We start from the raw sequence: 20621 nt of genomic DNA on the forward strand, positions 1-20621 counted from the left end.
AAATGACATTTCCAGATAAAGGTAACCTAACCCCAAACTGTTGGAATAAGGTGTACCCTAATTAAGGCTGTTTTAGACCCAAACAAAGATCTGCTATTAACGCAAGGGCTCAGATTGAACCCCACCCCCTTAAGTGAGCCCGCTTTGTCATACAGTGCTCTGATGCAGTCAATCAGTGACCCAGGGCTTAGCTGGGGGGCTTTGAGCTTCTTTTACGACCCCCCCTCTTTTCACCTCGCCTCCCGCTCCTCAAAAGAAAGAATGGTAATTAACTGATGAAGAGCTCTGTAAGATTATCCAGTCTCCTCGCCAAAGAGTCCAGCTCCACCAGTGGTGTGCAGTCATGTCCCAAAGGACCACAGCAGAAAGAGGAAGGATGGATCTCAATGGTCTATTCAACTTCCCTCCTCTTTCATCTTCTATTCAGCCCAAAAAAAGAGTGAAGCAGCGTGCAATGTTGTATATTTGAGCCGGGAATGTTCTTTCATATCAGCACAAATTAGGAAAAGCACTCAGAGTGTTTAAAGACAAATGTCGAGAGCGTGGTCAAAGTGCTTTTAGAGGACACACAAAAACACATGAGCACAGTTCTTCACTGACCACATCACAGCTTCGAGGGCACACAAGTGCACAAACAACCCCTCACTGTGAGCGGGAATGCGCAGCAGATTGAATTATACAAGAGAAAGCAAAAAATAGCTGTGTGTCCCAACCACCTAGAGCGAGACAGAGCAGGACACAGAGGGAGTAAGAGGAAAAGAGACTTCGGGAAAGAGTGCCCGAGAGCCTTGAATTCAAGTTTTTAGTCTGTGCAGGGAGCTGTGGAGAAAACTTCAAATATGGTTCTCAAGGGACAAAACAAAAGAGAGTTTGTCTTGCTTTCGCACACACACACACACACCCCACACCTCCTTCATGATATCGCCTGCATTCAAATGTGTCATCGTGCCAAGGCCCCCCACAGCAGAGGTCCCAACCCTCCACCCAACCCCCGACAAGAAGACCACCCAATAGATCCTCAAACCAGCTTGATTTGATCAGGGTCTCCCAATGATGCTGGCCTAAAGCATCCTCTCCAACTAACCAGGGAACATTCTTTGCCATAAAATCATTTCAAAAAAACTTGCAGCTTATTGCATCATTCAGCTTATTTTTCTAAACTCTCAACTCAATCATGCACCACTTACGATATACTTTTTGAGTGACGTATGCAAACACCTAGATTCTTTATTTCCAGGTTATGCACCGAGGTCTGTTTTTTTCCTGAAAATTGCTGAATGCATGCACATTTTCTGCATTGATATTTGTATTGTAATAAGTCCAGTTGAAAAGATGTCTCACCCAGAACATGCAGGACAGGCAGACCCAGGTGCGAGCAGGTCCTGCCAGAGCAGTTGGCATGCTCAGAGAGACAGACGGCATGGTGACGGGTAGTGCTGCTGCTGCTACAGACCGCTGGGCTTCCTCAAGTCTAATCCAGCCAGGAGAAGAGTTGCCCAATGCTGCAAAGCCATGACTATCCTGGATGTAAACACTTACTCTGCCTCTTCCAAACTGTCTGATTTACTCTCTCCTCCTCTCCTCTAGAAAAGATCCTCTCTGCCTCTCCTCCGCGCTCACTCTGCCTCTCTGCCTCTCTGCCCCTCTGTCGGCGAAACTTTCACAAAGCATTTTTTAAGGGGGGGGTCGGGCTGCCCCCAGCACTCCACGGGAGCAAAGGGGGAGGGAGGGGGTGCTGTGCTGATTATCCATCTCTTTTGCCCCTCCTCTCACTCTCTCTCATCCTATGTCTCCCTCCCGCTTTACCCCTCTAAGTCCCACCACTTTTTAATGTCATTCATTTGTCGATCTCATCCCCTCCTCCCAGCATCCATCACACTACATTTCCCTCATCCTGTTTTTTTTTTTTTTTTTTTTTTGTGTATTTCTGTTTTGAACCCAGAGTTTAATATTTCATTTCATACACTCTGTCTCCCCCTGTAATCACCCATGCGATAAATGTGCCCTGGCATTTCTCCTAACACATCACACTGAATCCGTTTGGATGTCAGAAGACACCTGCTACTTAGACTGTCAGTCAGTGCTTGAAGTAAAGTTTGCAAAAGGTTGGGCTGTGTTCCCATCATTGTTTCGATGTGTTGTTCTATTTGATGGTCCAATGCAACAACCTATCGCAGTAATGACCAAAAGCTGCAGGTTTACATATAGTAAAGGTTCTTAAAGTGAGGATTTAAGTCAGAGCCTTCTGATTCCCAGTCAGATTCTTTTGCACATCAGGCTGAAACAGTGAGGCGAGGAAGCAGCTGATTATGATGTTCAGAATTACAAAATGTTTCCTAAAAAATAAAATGTTTAAATGATCAGTTCCAGGACTAATGACACAAACTCTTTACGGGTTTCAAGTAATAATCAGCACATGAAAAAAATGAGTCCACCAAAATTTGCATGACAACTCATGCACACTGTCTACATCGGAGAGATTTCCATAAGGTTATTCCTGGTAATGATAAACATGAAAATGTTGTCTAGGACTTCTATTTTTGTGTCCGTGGTATCGATTTCATTTTATTTTTACTAGAACCGTATCGAAGTTTAAATGAAGTTATGGTGACAAGCCTAGCTCTTTCTTTGCAATAAACCTCAAAGAATGAATCACAAATATATAATTATGTTCTTCTAAATGTAATTCAATGTCCTGAAACAGCAGAGCATTGTAGATTTTCAGTCAGGAACATTCTCATCATAGATTTAATGGAAATAAAGTTGAACTTGGCGCTGATGACTCTGCTATAAAGGTGTTCCTTGCAGCATACCACAGTATTCCAGGGAGCTTATAGTGCAGGTCCACATCGCAATGCATCAGAGAAACTGGATGTCTTTGGAAATGAGGAAAAAGTTGTCCTGTATTATGCTCTGGAGGCACAGTTTTTGCTGAAAAATCAATTTATCGTTGTTGTTTTTTTTGTCTTTCCTTTGCATCTTTAACAATAAGAAACATTTTCCCTAGGAGCAACAACGACTATCCTTTGAACATTTTCAGTCTCCCTCTTGGCCTCCCTCACATTTCCCTCCAAAGAAAAAAAGAGAAAAGTATTCCAGGAGTGTGCACCTCTGACAGTAGCTGTGGCCTCACACAAAGCCCCGCCCCCTTTCCTCTTTTGACCCTTCAGTGGTGAAAAAGAACACAGAGAGGCCAGGAAGCAAAAGCTGCTTCATTAAGTTCCCACTGCTCATCAATGACCGTGTTAGCCCCATGCGTGACTCTTTATCCTCTTATGTGGGTACTTCTTTTTTCTCACACACACACACACACACACACACTCAATGCAAACCTCGACACAAAGTAAGGGCTACAAGCACCTGTAAACACTTACCACCCATTATTTTCAACTGTGCACCCAAAGATTCCCTTTAAATCACAGACATTTGAAAACTCCTAGTTCCTGAAAAACACACACAATATAAACTAACAAACTAACAGTCTGCATATGCATAACAATCCACCAATAACCACTTATTTCTCCCACTCACACATCTTTCTCACACACTACATAAACACACAAACCCACCCACACACACAGAAACATACAAACACACTCGCCCAGTGGCACAGAGGATTAATCCCCTGGTATTTCCTGCAGGCCACCCCTACAGAGACAAAATCAGGAAAGGAGACAAAGTTAGAGAGAGAAAACATTTTAACCTAATCCTTTCCAGCCAACACACACACACACACACACACACACACACACTCCAGATGCCTTTTTGTCGGAAGAATGTATGAACTTCGCTAAAAACAATTGTCTATTTAACCACATTTCTGCAAATCTGCGCCTCTTCATTGCCTCAAATTGACATTTTTTTAAACTTAATCAATAAGAAACATGCAGTAGTTAATAGTAGCTGCAAAGGTTGAATTTTTTGTTAAAGTCTTTTGTCGGTCTAACAGTCACACCCCACAGGAAATATTTGTGAATGCAATGACACTGAAAGCAAACAAATCAGAGACTATCGATGTATCCACACTACATATATTGAATATCCATTTTTAAAATCCCAAGATAACAGTAGCTTTAAATGTCCCCACTTCACAAATTCAGGTTTAAATGTATCCCACAAAACTGTTATATCTACTGAAATGTTATAAACAATTGAACAAGTTTTTATGCTTTATTCAACAAATCTCCAGCAACAAATCCTTCTGTTCAGATTTGCTATTTTTGTCTTTTCATGTCTAATGATGTGTTTTCTGTATTTGTATGTTTGGCTGCTTGTTGTTCGTGTGAAACTCTGTTAATTGTGCCTGTCTTGGCAAGGACACTTGAAAAAGAGATTCTGAATCTCAATGAGTTTTCTTTCCTGGTTAAAAAAGGTTAAATAAAAAGAAAAATTCAATGGACCTGCTTATAGGCTGCAGTGCAGAAAATGTATTCCAGCCTCCATCCATTCAAGGTAAGACAGAGGGTTGCCTTGAAACAAAATGACACACTCCTAACATGTGATTAAACAGGTTATAGAGAAATGATTTGCATCACTTTGTCGGTTTGAAGATGAACAGTGAATACAAAGCAGCCTGACATTGTATACCACTGCTTGTTGCTATTTTGGAGCATAATGACAGAGCACTCGACGGTCGTCGTGCAGAGATTAGTCGTTCTAAAATGAAAACTTAACCTTCTCAACATTGGACACTATGTTCTTCTCATGCATGTTGTCAGCTCTCATACTCTGTCAGCACATGCTGTGACTTCCAGTGATGCATTCATGAACACCAGATAGTCTATTTATAAAATGGGGATTTACTACACAACCAACAGATACAGCGGAAGAGGAAAGATATCAAGTTTGTGTTGATTGTTTAATGATTATTCTATATCTAACTAGGAAGTGTGTTGATAAATAAAATATCTTTTCATATTAGACCTTTTCAAACTGACAGTTATTCAGGCACAATAAAAGTGAAACTGCAAGACAAGACACAACTGTACAGCAACCAAATGCAGCTGCAGCACCCACTAGTGGTCACTGAACAAATTGCATCTACATTCGTATTCAGACTCTTGCTCAGAGCAGAGATAGTAAATTCAGGCTGGACTGCAGCGATATGTAGGCAATGAGTGTGAGTAAGTGTGTGTACGCGTGTGGGAGGGGGATGTAGTGTTGTCGTAAAAAGGAGGGTGGGCATATTTCCAAAGCTAATCAGATCACTTGTGGGATTTGTTTTAGTACCTCTTTAACCTTGACCATTTCTGTCTTCTTTTGTAAACCAGAGCCATGAGCTGGGGACAGCGAGGCACTTACACTATTAAAAAGATTAACCGCTGTCAGGTCACTGTCCTTGAACTGAGAGAAGATGGGTAAACAGCAGACAGCGACCGTTACAATGGATTTTAAATGTAAAACAAAAAACACTCAGCTGAGAAATAAAGGAAACAAAGCAAATGAGGGAGTATGTCAGACAGAAAAGGTAAAACAAAAAGTTGGAGAGAAAGGGATGACAGTGTGTATCAGATAGATAAGCAGATAGAAGATAAACACAGTTAGATTAGGAGAGAGTGAAGGTGTAAACACACGGGGTGTGTTCTGTCATCTTGGCTGACGTCCGAGAAGCTGCTACATGAAGGGGGGGGAGTTCACTTGTTGACAGACAGAGGAAGAACACACTCAAGCACACACACTGACAGGCACACACCCTTTCCCACCCCCATGACTCCCATCTGTTGAAAACAATGCAGACCCCGGCCCTCCCTCTGCACAGCGCTCACATGTGTGTGCACGTTTTTCCTCTGTTCTCTGTGCTGAGAGGAAGGACTGTCCAGCCAGAACCAGAACACACTGACACATGAACACAACAATAACACTGTAACAAGGCGTGAAGCCTTTTCTAGGTTTGTCAGGCTTTTGTCTTTGAAGTTGTGCCATCAGTCAACTTAAAAGTTGTCTTTTTTTTTTTTTTGGACAAACGTTTTGTTCTTTAGAGAAATCTTTATCTTAAAAACAAGCGGTGCTCAGAGGGGTTTCTGCACTACACTTCCCACGGATACCCTTTTAATCAAACCAATATGTTATAGTTTGCTGAAACAGTCCCTGCAGAAAGTTGCAACATCACAAGCTTAACCAAACCCTGAATGATTTTCACAACTATATCATTTGGGCCAATCACAGCAAGTTTTCTGCAAGTTTTAATCAATCACCCTATCCTCCTTGTACGTATCATGTTTGTCACCAAAGTCAGTTCTTTGTAGGAAGAATATTTGTCCCTGGGATATCGTATGAACCCATAAGGGCATGTTTAATGTCTTTCAAGCGCTGCATGCTGCAGACATCAGATTTACTCTTTCTTATCTATGCAAACAACATTGACTGTTATCACAACCTCATCAGTTATCCTAATAATTCTCAAGCTCCTTCATTGCTTTAGCATTAATATATTTGATCGACATAATCAATCTTCAAATGTTTGCACCGCCTTCCCAGCATCCTGATCGATTACTACCTGAATAATAGGACAAGGAAACATATGCCTTTGTCACACATGCACTCCTGAAAATGTGTAGAACATATCGACACAGACTGCCCTGAAACCTGCTAGAGTTTCAGGGCAGTTTCATTACGTGCACAATAGTCCCACGGGTCATTCACCAGTCACATGATATAAACTTCATCATCCCCACCCGCTCACTCACATTGAATAATTCACAATTCTTCCTGCTTCCGTCACACAACGGCTCATCCCACCTTCATGCGGAAATTCTCTAGGAGTCTGTTTTTGTTCACATGAAACTCACCCCAAAAATGTAGGAACATTTTCAGGCGTTTTGTGTATGTGTGAAAACATCAATAGAAAGGCAGTTCCTTGGCTTATCCCTCAATGCATATTGCTAAACACAGCACTGATATGACGAAAACAACATTATTTATGACTGGTAACCAAGATATAACAGACAATACAATGCTATAATGAAAATGTGTTCCTTTCTAACGATGCTTTGTGTAGTTTAAAATGTTCAAAATATTAGAAAAAGAACAAAATGGCAAAGAGAAAACATGAATTACTTGCACAGCGATTGAACAGGTCACGTGCATACAGTCTTTGGTCGTGCACCGATCGAAAAAGGAATAAACGACACCACCCCCCACACTCATTCTAGATGACTTCTCCTGATTATATCCTGCTGCGTTCTCACATCAGCTCACGTACTGGGGGGGGGCTGGCAGAAGAAACTCTGGAGTCAGAGTGAACATTCAGCTGTTTGTGTTCTAACATGCAGCTCACCTGAAAACCTCATGAGTGTGGTGCATGTGTGAACAAGGCTAAAACTGTGAGAACTTCAGAGCCTGGACTCTTTAACTTTTCTTCAGAAAGGAATTTTAATCAGCACTTTACTTTTACCAGAGCCTTTTCACAGTAGTATCTGTACGTCTACTTCAGTGTGCACTTTCCATCTCAGGTGTAAAGTACAATATGAAGCGGATTGATTTCCTTTGAGGCTGTAATATTTTTAAAACAGTCCCTAGCCACTGCCAGTGTGTTAAAAGGTACAGCACACACATACTGTGAGTGGTTAATTACACGTAAACAACAATGTGACTGTGTTGGTTCTTAAATTGTTGACTGGCGATTCAACTTAAAAGCCTATTATTAAAGTCACAACAGCACTGACCTGCTCAACTTCTACGGCTAATAATTACGCAGCACACCACTTACACAGACTGGCCTGGGGGCAAATGCAGGTGAAGTCCTGTTAAATGCCGTGTCATGGCGCACAGAGCATCAAAGTGCCAGCAGGGGGAGAATCACAACCCCAAGAGAGTTAGACGCATGCTAAAGACCCTCAATGTGTCTGTGCGCCAGACAGCCAGACATTGACTCAAACACTTCCTGCTTAACTTACAGGTGCGTTTAGAATGTGTGCAGAAGAAACCTGTGTGCATATCAGGGTGTGTTGAGGGTGAATGGGCAACATTGCATTTTCAGGATTAATGGCTCTGTTTGACATCACAGACCTACTACCAGGAAAATCAGCCGAGTCAAACTGGCAATATCCTGGTTTGTGTCAGTGTGTGTGCATCCTAATGTGCTTATCTCTCCAGCCTGTCTCATCCTCTGTGCTCACAGCCGGCCTATCACTGGCTGGGCATCATGCACATATTCATTTCTTTTCCATTGTCACTGGACAGCAGCAGATGGAAACATTGGGACATTTGGGGACAGAGAAAAAGATCATTTTCCTGACATTTTATAAAAGGTTGAAATCCATCAGATGAATACAGTTGTTGATCAAACTGAATGACACAATGATTATTGAAACTTTGCCCAAATGTATATAATTATGTTTGCAAATACAGTTAAGACTATGTTAAGTTCAAGGATAAGAACATTGCCAACATCTCATGATTTAATCTCTCCATCATCGAACGAGATAAGAGTGGAATCCATGGAGACATGCACGTAATTGGACACACAGCGACAAAGGACAGCTGCGACCGTGTTTCTACTGAATGCAACACGATAGCTAAACAGCCGCTTGCTTTAAGAACATGGATTCAGTCACTAGCTCCTCCTGTGAATCGGTGAAAGTTTGAATTGATCGGGTGGAAGTTAATACCCTGCCAGTGGCATGCTAGCTAATAATGCTAACCCAAATTGGCAAATGGGCAAATTGTCTTCATTAAGTGGTTGATAAGATTTGCTGGACTGCAGTGGTTGACTGACTAACTAAACAACAAGTGACCGACCCAACAACCTTTCCTTCTCTAAAACCACCTTGCTAGCTTGGTAGTACATTTTTTTGTCTCAAAGTAGAATCAATGCAGCTCTGTTTCAAGCTAAATGGAGCATTTCTTGAAGTCAATTATAGACAGGAAAATCTTCCACATCCACTGAAGCCCAGTTCAAAACACTTAATATAACCCCTCTTTTGTTGAATATTTATCAAATTTGACCTGTACCTTGTTTTTCCTTTGTTTCCCAAACGGGAAGATGCAGAAGAAGAAAAATTTAGCCCAACTGAAGACTGTGGCAAGACACCAGCCCAGTCCGCCCATCTTCTCCCGAAAACCTCCTCACGTCCTCTACTGTAAACCAGCTGCAGGCTCCTCACCTCCCCTCCCTCTCTTGCCTCTGCTTCAAAACCAGTGTCCGGCTGTATAATGTCCTAATAGTTAGTCCTGCAGAAAATCCTGGAATGGTTGTCGATATGATCCGAGACAATGTTTATTTTCCGTCAGTTTAAGTGAATAGAAGTTTCCTTAAAGTGAGGTTGAGATAATCTCTAAATGCATCCTTCACAAGCATCCCTCCATTCTACTTCTGGTCCCCTGGTTCTCTGGATGCTGCAGGTTCCTCCATTCAAAGCAGGAGGAGGTAAAAGACTTGCAGAGAGGGGAAGGCAGGCGTGGGCGGAGGTGGGGCCGGTTGGGCAGAGCCGTCTGGTAAAGAAGGAGGCACTTATAGTGATGGGAAAAGGAGGGGGGGGGGATCTGAAATTGAATGAAGAAAGTGGGGGGGGATGGCTTGGAAGGAGTCGTGGAGCAGTGATCGGAATAATGAATATACTACGTTGTAGGTGGAGTGCAAACCCTGCAATTAAAATAAAGCCATAAATACATATTACAATGCAGGCACTCTCCAGCTGATGATAAGATAACCCACGAATGCCACTCTATAAGAAAGGCCATAGAGAAAGATGGGGACTTAAGGTGGCTGTGTGTATTCAGCAGTGTGACAAGACTGTATATTTTTTGCTGTCAGAGGACCCTAAAGAAGATTGACAGTCGCACACCAATCATGAATAAAAGCCTCTGAGGCCTTTATGCATTCTGAATAATTACACTGAGGATGACAGTGTTAGGCCAGGCAATGAGATGCATATTAAGCCTTAATTAATCAGGTTTTTATCATTAGCGCAATATGAGCCTTTGCAATAAATACATCGTGAAGGTCTGATTTAATCGCAATGAATGAATGATAATGCTTTTGATGTCGTCAAGCAAAGCTTTCTCACTCAGCATGTACACTTTGTGTGGAGGCCCGAGTAATAAGCCATTCTTTCAAATCATTTTGATTCAGTCGCATGAATCTAAAGCTAACTATCATCTTCCCTCTGATTCATTGGTGCACAATTTAGTGAAGGAAAGAAAACATTTTCTGGGCTTATGTTGGATCCAGAGGGGGGATACGTTTTAAACACAGGTATTGTGTACAGCATATGGACACAGAAAGTGTGCTTTATAGCAAACATGCACACTTTTAATTTTGTTTATTGCAATTTATATCGTTATCGCATTACCGAACAATGTTATGTCACATCACATATTTATGACAATTCGAACAAACCATTTCAGAGAACCGAAATTGTTATACGCCGAAGTTTCTGTTTACTAGAAAATGATGAAACGTGGCCATACGTCTGTACAACACCTCACGGTTATGGCAGGGGGAAAGCACACAGTGACTCTTGGACTTAATCTTCCTCTTTCCATTTCCCATCTGCACAGCTGTCCCAAGAGTCAGCCTCTAGCTGGACACTTTAATGCTAACCTCACTTTTGAGGAACATCACCCCTCATTTAAATGGCACCTTTAATGTTTGCATTGACTGTTATTTAATTTCTGTTTGCACTATCTTCTTTTTTAAACATTGCTGTACATATATAAACAACTTCAGAAGGTCAACACTTTTTATTTTTTATATTCAGGTCTAATTACAGATTTTCTTTTTCCTCAACTGTTTATAGGTTCTTGTTTAAATTTCACAAATGTTTATCCCTGCACAGGTTATGTACATTTCTTGTATACGTCTATTTTTAATTGCACAGTTTAAGTTTGATTCATCGAGGGGTATTCTTTAAATCTTTTTGTTTTTTCGGGTTAATATATATGTATGGGAGGGGGGCGTCGGTTTTGTGGTTAATTTGTAACAAATATTTCATGTCATGTACGTCTTTGTAACCTGCTAATGGATGCTTTGAATTTCCCTCGGAATCAATAAAGTATCTATCTATCTATCTATCTATCTATCTATCTATCTATTTATCTATTCTGGGTCATGTGCAATGAGAAACTTGAGATAATGGTTTGATTTAATGGGGGCTTTAGAAAGAGGTTCATAATGCTAAAATCTACTAAACAAGTCGTTCTATGTCTTTATAATGTATTTATCATGTTGTCATGAACCAGTTTTTCATTCAAAGATAGAACATTTAGCTTTGTGTTCTGGCAGATGTCACATTATCTGACTCTCCCCGAATAACAAAAAATAATGGTCTGGTTCCAGATCATGTAGCCAATCAGGAAGCTCCCTTCTTTGTTTCCTTACAGGGGAAATGTGAAAAGGAAGCCTCTGACTTTTTGTTAAAAACTCTGCAAGACAGGTCTATGTTTGGGTGTTTTCTCACCTGCTTCCTGTTGTTTTTATAGTCAGACTTTTACAGATCCACATCCAAAATGCAAACAGGTGAAGCTGGTGCCTCCATCTTTCAAACACTGTGGACATGCTCAGCACTAACAGACTGGTGGAACAATGTTTAACAGGTTATTGGTGTACTACAAAATAACTTCCAAATCTCAGCCAAACTTGTTCTGGGCTGAACCATAGACCACAGTCGGTGGATTATTTTGGCATTCACAGCAGCTATAGGTATATAACTGAGACATTGGAGAAGAAAACATCTACCTCTTAATGAAGAATGGGCTACATCTATGGCTCCACTAGCTGCCCTTGAGAGAGTGACGTATTCTCTATTGGACAAACTTCATCAGTACATGCAGCCCTTTTATTAGTTTGTTTGTGGATCTCAATTAATCCCAATTCCTTTGTTATTGCGAAATGAGCATTCACAATAACCACATCGCATAATTCTGAATGTATCACAACCAAAAAGAAAAACGCTTTCTCTTTCAGCATGTGTACATTTTATTTATGGGATGGAGGCCTGGCTGTAATGTCCACGCTTAAACACCACTTTAACACAGTCACATGAAGATATCAGCTACCCTCTGATGGTTGTTAACAACAATAAACAGACCATCTATGTGTAGCTCACAAATACTTTGTCAAAGGTGAAGATATAGATACACCTGCTATCTCATCGCTTCACCACTCTGCTTCATCTCTGTCAAAGGTGATTACACAATACTGGCAAAGGCACAGACCCGTTCTGGAGAAGAAGCGGGGACAATATCATGCGCACTTCCTGCCTCTCTCTGCAGCACAAACAATGGGCCGGTTTCAAGTCAGAATCTGGCAACGTCAGGTCTGTTGTTCGTTCTAGGAAACCAGACAAGAGGTGAGGGAGTGAGGGTCATTGTTCCTCGGAGAATAAAAAGGGGAAGCGGCGGTCATGGGTTTTATTGGGGGGCTGACTGAGATGTTTTGGTCACAGCTGGTGCGATCTGTTCGTCAATTTAATTTGATATTACCCATCAATGGAAATGCACCGTTTTTCTAAAAATACCAATAAAGACACAGATGCGTTTTATCTAGCCCACTCTTTTCTGCACTAAGAAATATGTTGTCTTTTTTTTCCCAAGAACATCACATTTTTTTCCATCCCATAATAATAATCATAATAAACTGATATCCAGTAAGTGTATCCAGGCTGTTAGCGGTCACAGCTGCAAAAGCAAAACCAATTTAAGCTAAAGTTAACTCATAGCTAATAATAACATTTGCATTGGAGACCCATTTGTTAAAGTAACACACTTCATGTTACTCTCCAACAAAGTGGCTTTGATTGATGCAGCAATTATCTGATGCCACTCCTTCTATTGATCCAAGGTGTCCATTTTTTTTTTTTTTTTAGCTCGTAAACAACCTGGCAGACAGCCACAAGATGAGAGTGAAAGCTCATTTCATCTCAGAGCAGAGGAAATAAATGTTGCTCTATCTAAAGTCTGCAGATGGTGGAGACATTTTTGGAAAATGGGCAATCATGGGAAGTTTGGATTGTGACTAAATGGAGCTCACAATAAGTATCCTGTTTTTAGAAAAAGGTCTAATCCAAGCTGTTAAACCAAAGCCTCCAAAGACATAAAGGAGGCACAAAGAACGACAAAGCTCCATGGGCGATGAATCAAATCTCAGTGACTGCATGCATGTGATACTGTAAACCCAACCTATCACAATTCTGTCTGGTGAGAAATGATAAGAAATATATTTAAAGGAAGCCTCACACATCCATAGGCTGCATTTCATTTACATTTCATTCCAAGTTGTTTTCTCAAGATCTCAACTCATTCCTGTTGTTTTCACAGGATAAAGAGTGAATTTAAGTTCACTTATTATCCTGGGAAAACGGAGTCATGTAAAATGTATGGATGCGTGTCCTCTTAGGGCATTGTCAGTATTTGGAGCCATGTAAAGGTTAAAATTTGGAAAACTCCAAAATCATTTTATTTTCTTTATTTGTGGATGAATCAGATCCAACAGTGTGGAATTAATTCAATAATTAAAACTGGGGCAGACTGATATGGTGTGTGTATCCCTCAAATGCAGTTTTCAAAAATTTGTGGAAAAGAAATATAACAAAGACAGGATGGTCACTCAACTGGAAAGTAACTGTGCATGTACGTGAATCACAGCTTGACCCTCTGGAGAGTGATGATGATTGTTGTAATCCATAGAGCGCCCTCTGCTGCTGTCAGAGAACTGCTAATGTAATACAATGAAACTCAAATGAAATGCTTTTTGACTGCTGAATAAATCTAGTGATATCGGCTCATACCTGTGATAAAATTAGCCGATACCGATAGTCACTTGATACTCTATTATCGGCCGATATTATCAGCTGGCCGATCAATCAGTCGGGTACTAAATAAATCTTGGTTTGCTCCATAAGCTATGTGGGAAAAAAAGGGAATTATTGAACAATTGATCAAAATAAGAAAGCAGAACTCAAAAAACTTGTAAATGAAAATATGTCTTATTTACACTGACAATATGTCTTAATTAGCCTTTTAACACTAAATAATTCACAAACAACTATTCATTTGATCCTGGAGCCTGTGGAGTTTCAAATGATCCTGGTAATGAATATGTGAAAGCAATAAATCAGAGGTGGAAGTTAAGTTAACGTGAGATTCCTTGACAGCTTTATCCTTTGTGTTGGGGTAAATGATGAATTCCTAAAAGGGCAGGGACGAGCTATTTCACCTTTAATTATCATCTACAGAGGCGCCCGCCAAACACTGAGTACACACAGTGACCATTTCACATTTGGAGCAGCAATTATCGACTGGTCTCAAACACCAAAGGCCTCCGAGCAATCATCAGCTGCCTCATAAAAGAGCAGACGGGGCAGAAAAGAACAGGATGGAGGCCAAGGTGATGAAAAGGTGGAGCGCTGGCCCTGACTTTCTTCACTTAGTAAAAAGACAGCAGGAACCCCCATAAAGAATACTAGTCGATTAAGGCTTTGTATCTATTATTTCAAAGCATATGAACACAAGAGTTTTCTTCATGCCCCCCCCCATGACAAGTGAAAAGGAAATTAATAAAACAGACAGGTCAAATAAAGGTTAAGTCTAAGCCTTCTGTTCCTCTCTTCATACAGACGACCAGCTGAGGCTGACCATTGCATAAGAGCCAATGACAGACGGGGGCACACACCCCCAGCGAGAGAGGTCAGCCCCCCCTTATAAAACAGTCAAAGTGAAAGTTACTGCGCTCTGCTCGGTCATTAAGTAATTAACCGTCTGGACACCTCACAGTGACACTTGAGCATCACAGGATAGAAGAGAGACATGAGGGGTCAGGGACAACGCAAAGACGGTCTGAGGACAAAACTGAGACGCTGAACTTCAAGGCAACTCGTCAATTAGTGCTTTGTTCATACTGCACATCTAGTGATATGATAAATGTAATCATTAAATTAGAACTTCATGTATAATCATTTATTAAGATATATTGTGATGCTGTGAGCAAATCTTTCAGTCTGATTTTAGAGAAACTGACAGCATTTTTAGAGCACATCAACAAATCAAGAAAAGTTTTTTTTACTGCAGTCAGAGGTGTTGGAATCTGCTTTTTATCTTTAACAGCACCTGTAAAATCCAGCTTAGAAGAACTACTTTTCATGCCGTCTACACACAAAGGAATAAACATTTGCCTGCATCTGCATATTTGCATTAAAAATGATTCATTTAAAACCTAAAATAATCAACTCAGTATCATAAAACATAAGTCATTAATGTATAAATACTCCTCATGCTTATATCATAAAAAATACAAATTTTATAATTTAAGGCACTAAAAACAGAATTAATGAAAGTAGGCCTAAACAGAATGACATTTGACTCATCTAAAACCGAGAAACTGTGAAATGCAAGTTTTTTGTCCATATCAGCACATACTCCAGGTTTCATACATTACTTTTGGTATACAACAACATACAGATCCTGCTATGGTTATATCTATTTTTCAATTATCAGAATGCATTTCACTTTAATTGTCCACTGTATATGAATTAAATTCACAACTGCCCCAGACCTACTGAATGAGTCATGTTTGGAAAGTATTTCTTTTTCACAGGGGGGGGGCAACACCTCGTCTACACGACTAAAGTTTTTAAAGAGTTGAGAAACCTGACTAGAAAGCTTCATACAAGAAAACCTCAAGAGAGAAAAGCCAGGCATATATCTCAAACAAATGAGTTTAAAATCTCTGGAAGATGTCAATGAATGTGCCATCAAACCTGGTTCATCTCCTCGCTCATTTTTAGAACTACACAATGGTGGGTTCTCTAATCTGTTTGGATCAGCACTGACTGTTCAAAGTCAGTGTTTAGAAGTAAGAACAGATTTAGAGTGACGTTTCACCTGAAGAACTTAAATCAGAGGAAGCTTTTAACCTTTTTTCAGTGCTCGGGTTTTGCCTGACCTTGAGATGGGAGTGAATCTCTGACCACCCACAGTCAAAAAATGACATGTTGCAACAGCACTCACCAGCCAGAGGGACATCGCAGACTTTTCTTTGAAGACACCTGGGCAGTAATTCCCTTTCACAGATCCTCAGCTTTCTCCGACACTGAGCGAGCTTTTCTGGGATTAACACCACTGTGTTATTGTCCCTCAGAGTTGGATGCACTGACCAAAATGAGTCCAGCGGTCTGGCCCTTATCCTGACATACTTCCTGAGCTGCATTGTTAGCAAGAGGAGAGGAAACACACACACACGCACGCACGCACACACACACACACACACACACTATGGAAAGCTAAAGTCAGGGGATGTTACATGGAAAGTAAGAATACCAGGGGCTGATGTTTGCTCTCTGACATTTTGTCTCTCTTGTTGAAGAACTAAAGTCATTGTTAAAGTCAAAAGAGAGTGGACTTGCTTTTCAAATCCTCAAATTCAGACTTCTGTATTAGCAGAAAAGACACTTCTCCAGGTGCTTTACAGGATCCGATAGTCGTGGGTAAAGTGGGGAAGTGTGTATCAGGACTGCAAGTTAACGACTGAAAACAAACGCTTCTGAGATGCAAGAAAAAACAACATTTACTCTTAAAAAGATTGATGCATTATGGGTTTTTTTTACACCTTGCATTTAAGTTAATAAAAATAAAATACAGTGAACTCTGGCTCAGTACCATGCTCAGAACTGTGTTTTTATCCACTAAAAGAAACAGAGAACGGTTTCAAAGTCACTGAATCGGTGGAGTGGAGGCGCTGGCAGCTGAGGTGAAGAGGTCGTTCTTTGCATCAGGTCTGCTAACAAAGTAACTCCCAACAGAATGGCCTCTCGTGTTTTTCTAACAGACCCCTAATGGAAAGCAGCTCAGACCTGACAAATTTATTGCCACTGGCCCATGTCCGAGGTGGGGACTTCGGAAACATGGATAAGCACCTGACATTTAAATTCCATTAACCCCTCCACACCACTTTCACAAGGTTTGGAAAAAAATAAAGATATTTACTTTGTGCAAGATAAAACACAGAGGCAGCCTACTGGGAGAAGGGTTTATAAGCAGACCAGACATTGAAGCAGATCAGATAGGCATCATTCAATCCTACCACACATGTTCATCAGCAACTACATTGTAACTCTGTAAATAAATCCCGAGTCAGAAAACTGTTGAATCTGTAGTAACAGTTCTGGGCAACATTAAAGTTCTACAATATCCTGGGCGCGTTGGTGGCGCAATGGTTAGGACACGCGTCCCGTCTGTGGCCTCTTTCCCGCATGTTGTTCCCCACTCTCTCTCCCTGGTTTCCGACTCTATCCACTGTCCTGTCTCTCTCCATAAAAGGCACAAAAGCCCAAAAACAAATCTTAAAATGTTTTTTTTTAAAAATCAAAGAACACAATTTCCAGGATCAGTTTGTACGGCCATTCAGACTATTACTCTTGCATTTTCTAGCGTAAAAAGCAACGCAAGAACCTTACAGATGTGGACGCTAAACAAATAGACTTTTATATCATCTTTAATTTCCATTTCATAATTAGAAATAGTGTTTAGTATGAACTGAACAACTGTGTGATGAAATAACCACAAACAGAAAACTCCTAACAGGTAGGCTGAGTATGTGTTCCCATCATGTGAATGTAGATGGATACTAACTGTGTCTATATTGTAAACACTGCGAAGCCCTGCGCTCAAACCATATAGGGCTCATTCTTTCTAAAGTCCTCTAATGCCCCCTCAGCTGGATCAAAGTGTGCTCTGTGTGCTCAGGTTTTAACACGGGGGGGGGGGGGGTTTACTTTCTGGCCGATTGTTATCGTTCCTCAAAGTGCTAAGCCATGAGTGAGGCCTCCGTGAACGCTGCTGCCAAAGGAGTGTCTGAAATGAAATGCCTGTGTGTGTGTGTGTGTGTGTGTGTGTGTGTGTGTGTGTGTGTGTGTGTGTGTGTGTGTGTGTGTGTGAGAGAGTAGTCGTCCCTGCCATGTGCGGTGGGGATGAGGCAAACACACGAGTCTAAATTGGAAGCGCATGTTGTATGAGCTCACACTTGTCATTTCTGATTAAAACACATGAGCACTACATTAAAGCATGCTTTTGTGCAGTTAGCATACTGTAACAACAAATCACTGCACACACTGTCCCCTGATGGTCGCTTTGAAAAAAGAAAATCTAACAAGAAATGCCACATAAATTTAAGAAAGACAAAACCGTAGCATACGTGTATCTTTTGATAATGGAAATTGCATTTAATCTATATTTAGGTGCAGGTTTGGAAATTATCACCCATCACCAAGTCAAATCAGAGTTTTTTTTTGCAGAAAAGGGTGAATTTGCTCAACCTACCTGTCATGGTGTTGGGTAAATAAAACTAGGCTTAATGTCTCTAATACTCTCCTCGGCTTATAGAGCAGATTTGTGAATCCACTAGTCCAGTCACAGTTGCAGGTCGGCAAAAAAGTTCATTTCCAACCCTTTTTAGGTGCCCATGAAAGTGCTCTGGCTTCACATATTAAAGCCATCAACCAGGAAGTAAACAAGACACTGGTGCCTAAGATTGACTCTCAAATAATTTCTGCTCACTAACATCCCTTAGACATTTATTTAGTTCCAAATAGGGGTAGATCAATCATCTCTCAGAGGATTTCCAGGAAACATAAGCAGCATTTCTAGCACATTAGAGCATCCTTTTGGGAAAGCCTGAAGCTGAAGTGCATACATTCCACATGTGCAAGACATGATGTGGTATGTGGGATCATTCTGGCAAGTTATTGAGGATGAGAGACAAAGTTATAATCCCTTTATGGTTTAAGGTTTATATGGCAACAATTTTTAGACATTGACGAATAAAGACAGACGAGTTTGGTTAAACATAAGTAAAGAATATGTCAGAGATGCACAAGTGGTTGCAAGCCGAGCTCATCAACTTTATTCTCTTTTTTGTAATCGACCCGGTGAGTCATGTTGAGGTTTGAACAACAAGTCAAGTTTAGATCCTAGAAATCTTTGTACAGAAGAGGGTCATGCTGGGTTTATAGGCTAACAGGGTCTTTACAAGTACAGTAAAACAGACTGTTGTGTGTGTGCTTGTGTCTGTGTGTTTGTGTGTGTGGTGAGGACACCCCTCCTGTCAGCTCCAGAACAGACACACCCTCAAACCACGGAGCTGAATATCTTCACAGGACCAACTGTAACCCATGGTAACCCCAAGCCTGCCCACTAGCCGGGCATTATGCAAATGTGAATCACGGCTGAGTGGCCACAAGACTGTGTGTGTGTGTGTGTGTGTCCACGACACGGTGTTCACATTTCACCCAAACTTTATTGGTGCCAGTGGCCTTTTGTCTGCTTTAATTGAATTAAGTTCTCAGAAACGGACCTTGTTGCAGGATAGCGGTGGGACATCACGCCGCCGTCACCTCGCCATGGAGTTCTTTTACTGCTGTTTACACTGAGATCATTCAGCGCTTTAGAAGAAAAGAAGCTTCTCTTTTTAGCTCATTTTATAACTTGACAACATTTCCTTTTTAAAAGCTACATGACAAATTTGTCAGGCTCACAAAAGAGCAGCAAATTAACACTGACCATTGAAGAGTCAGCGCTGTCAGTATTTGTTTGAGCATCTTGGGGCAAAGATACTTAATACGTTTAAATAAGGTTTATTTTAAAGTATTTCAAAGTTAAAATACTGTGTTATTTACCTTTAAAGAGTGTACATAGGCTTTTTTTCAGCTTGTGCAATTTTTAAAATCTTTCAAAAACATATTGAAAAAATACAGCCACTCAAGTACACTCTTGAATTCTTAAATAACATAACACTTTTTTACAGAATGAATTGCTAAATTAGTTCTTATGCAGGTACACGTTGTAGACAGTTAGAGCGAGATAATGGTAATGTCCCCACCTGCTGGTTAAAACCATACTGAACCATAGGTACTCATGAGAAAACCGTCCTCAGATAAAATAGAGAAATCTGCTTTTGTTTTGGCTGCAAGCTGCTGTTTGAAAGACGGAATGCACTCATTGTTTATTGGTTGTCTTCCTTTTTCTTTCATGTCTGCCATGTCCTCAGTGTTTTAAAAAAAAAGCAGAGATCCACCCAGACAGCGAGCAAACACAGTCACGTGGTTTCCCTCTGCAGATAAAAGAGCTGCGGACATTCAGATGTTTTTGCCCAGACTCTGAGATAATATGGAGCAAACAAGTTTCTGTCATCTTGATGGGTGTGATTTTTGCAGAGTTAGAGACATGAACAGACATGAATTAAACAACAATCCGTGGGGCTTTGAGTATGGCTGGTCTCATTTGCATGCTTTGCCAAACAGCCGTTGTTGGTATAAAACTACTCTGCTCTTTGTAAAGCCTACACAAAGGATCACACATTTTCCACCTTCATTTCTGTCTTCAAGTCACTCTTAAATATTTCCATGTTGATGCCCAGGGTAGGAAAAAGTTATCGCAAGTTTAATTATAAAATTCTCCATCAAGGGCCAAGAATATTTTTTCTTTTTGTATGAAAACGTAACTTTTCTAAACTGGGACAGAAAAATCTGGTCTACAATAATTCACTGACTCATGGCATTACCTGCTGTCAGGGGCGGACTGGGATAATAATTCAGGCCGGGAGATTGACTCTATCCCATGGCCACCCTGTCACACTGTTACTAACCTGATCCCTTACTGGATAACATGTCACTTATTTTCAAGCATTTCAC

At 40.8% G+C, this 20621-nt stretch overlaps 1 protein-coding gene across 11 annotated transcripts in view; it reads right to left on the bottom strand.

Annotated features, from left to right (window-relative positions):
• tns1b (tensin 1b) overlaps positions 1-20621 on the bottom strand; it is a 176601-nt gene that overhangs the window by 145391 nt on the left and 10589 nt on the right. The window contains exon 1 of one of the 11 annotated variants that reach the window (XM_065962507.1): positions 15946-16089. The exons of 9 other annotated variants lie outside the window; for them this stretch is intronic. In XM_065962507.1, the coding sequence (XP_065818579.1) occupies positions 15946-15960 (15 nt within the window). In that variant the 5' untranslated portion in view covers positions 15961-16089. Of the gene's footprint in view, positions 1-1341; positions 1620-15945; positions 16090-20621 lie in introns of those variants that run through there. One more of the 11 variants, XM_065962502.1, reaches the window with a different exon arrangement.

The sequence above is a fragment of the Labrus bergylta genome, chromosome 13 (genome assembly GCF_963930695.1).
Source record: "Labrus bergylta chromosome 13, fLabBer1.1, whole genome shotgun sequence".
NCBI lineage: Eukaryota > Metazoa > Chordata > Actinopteri > Labriformes > Labridae > Labrus > Labrus bergylta.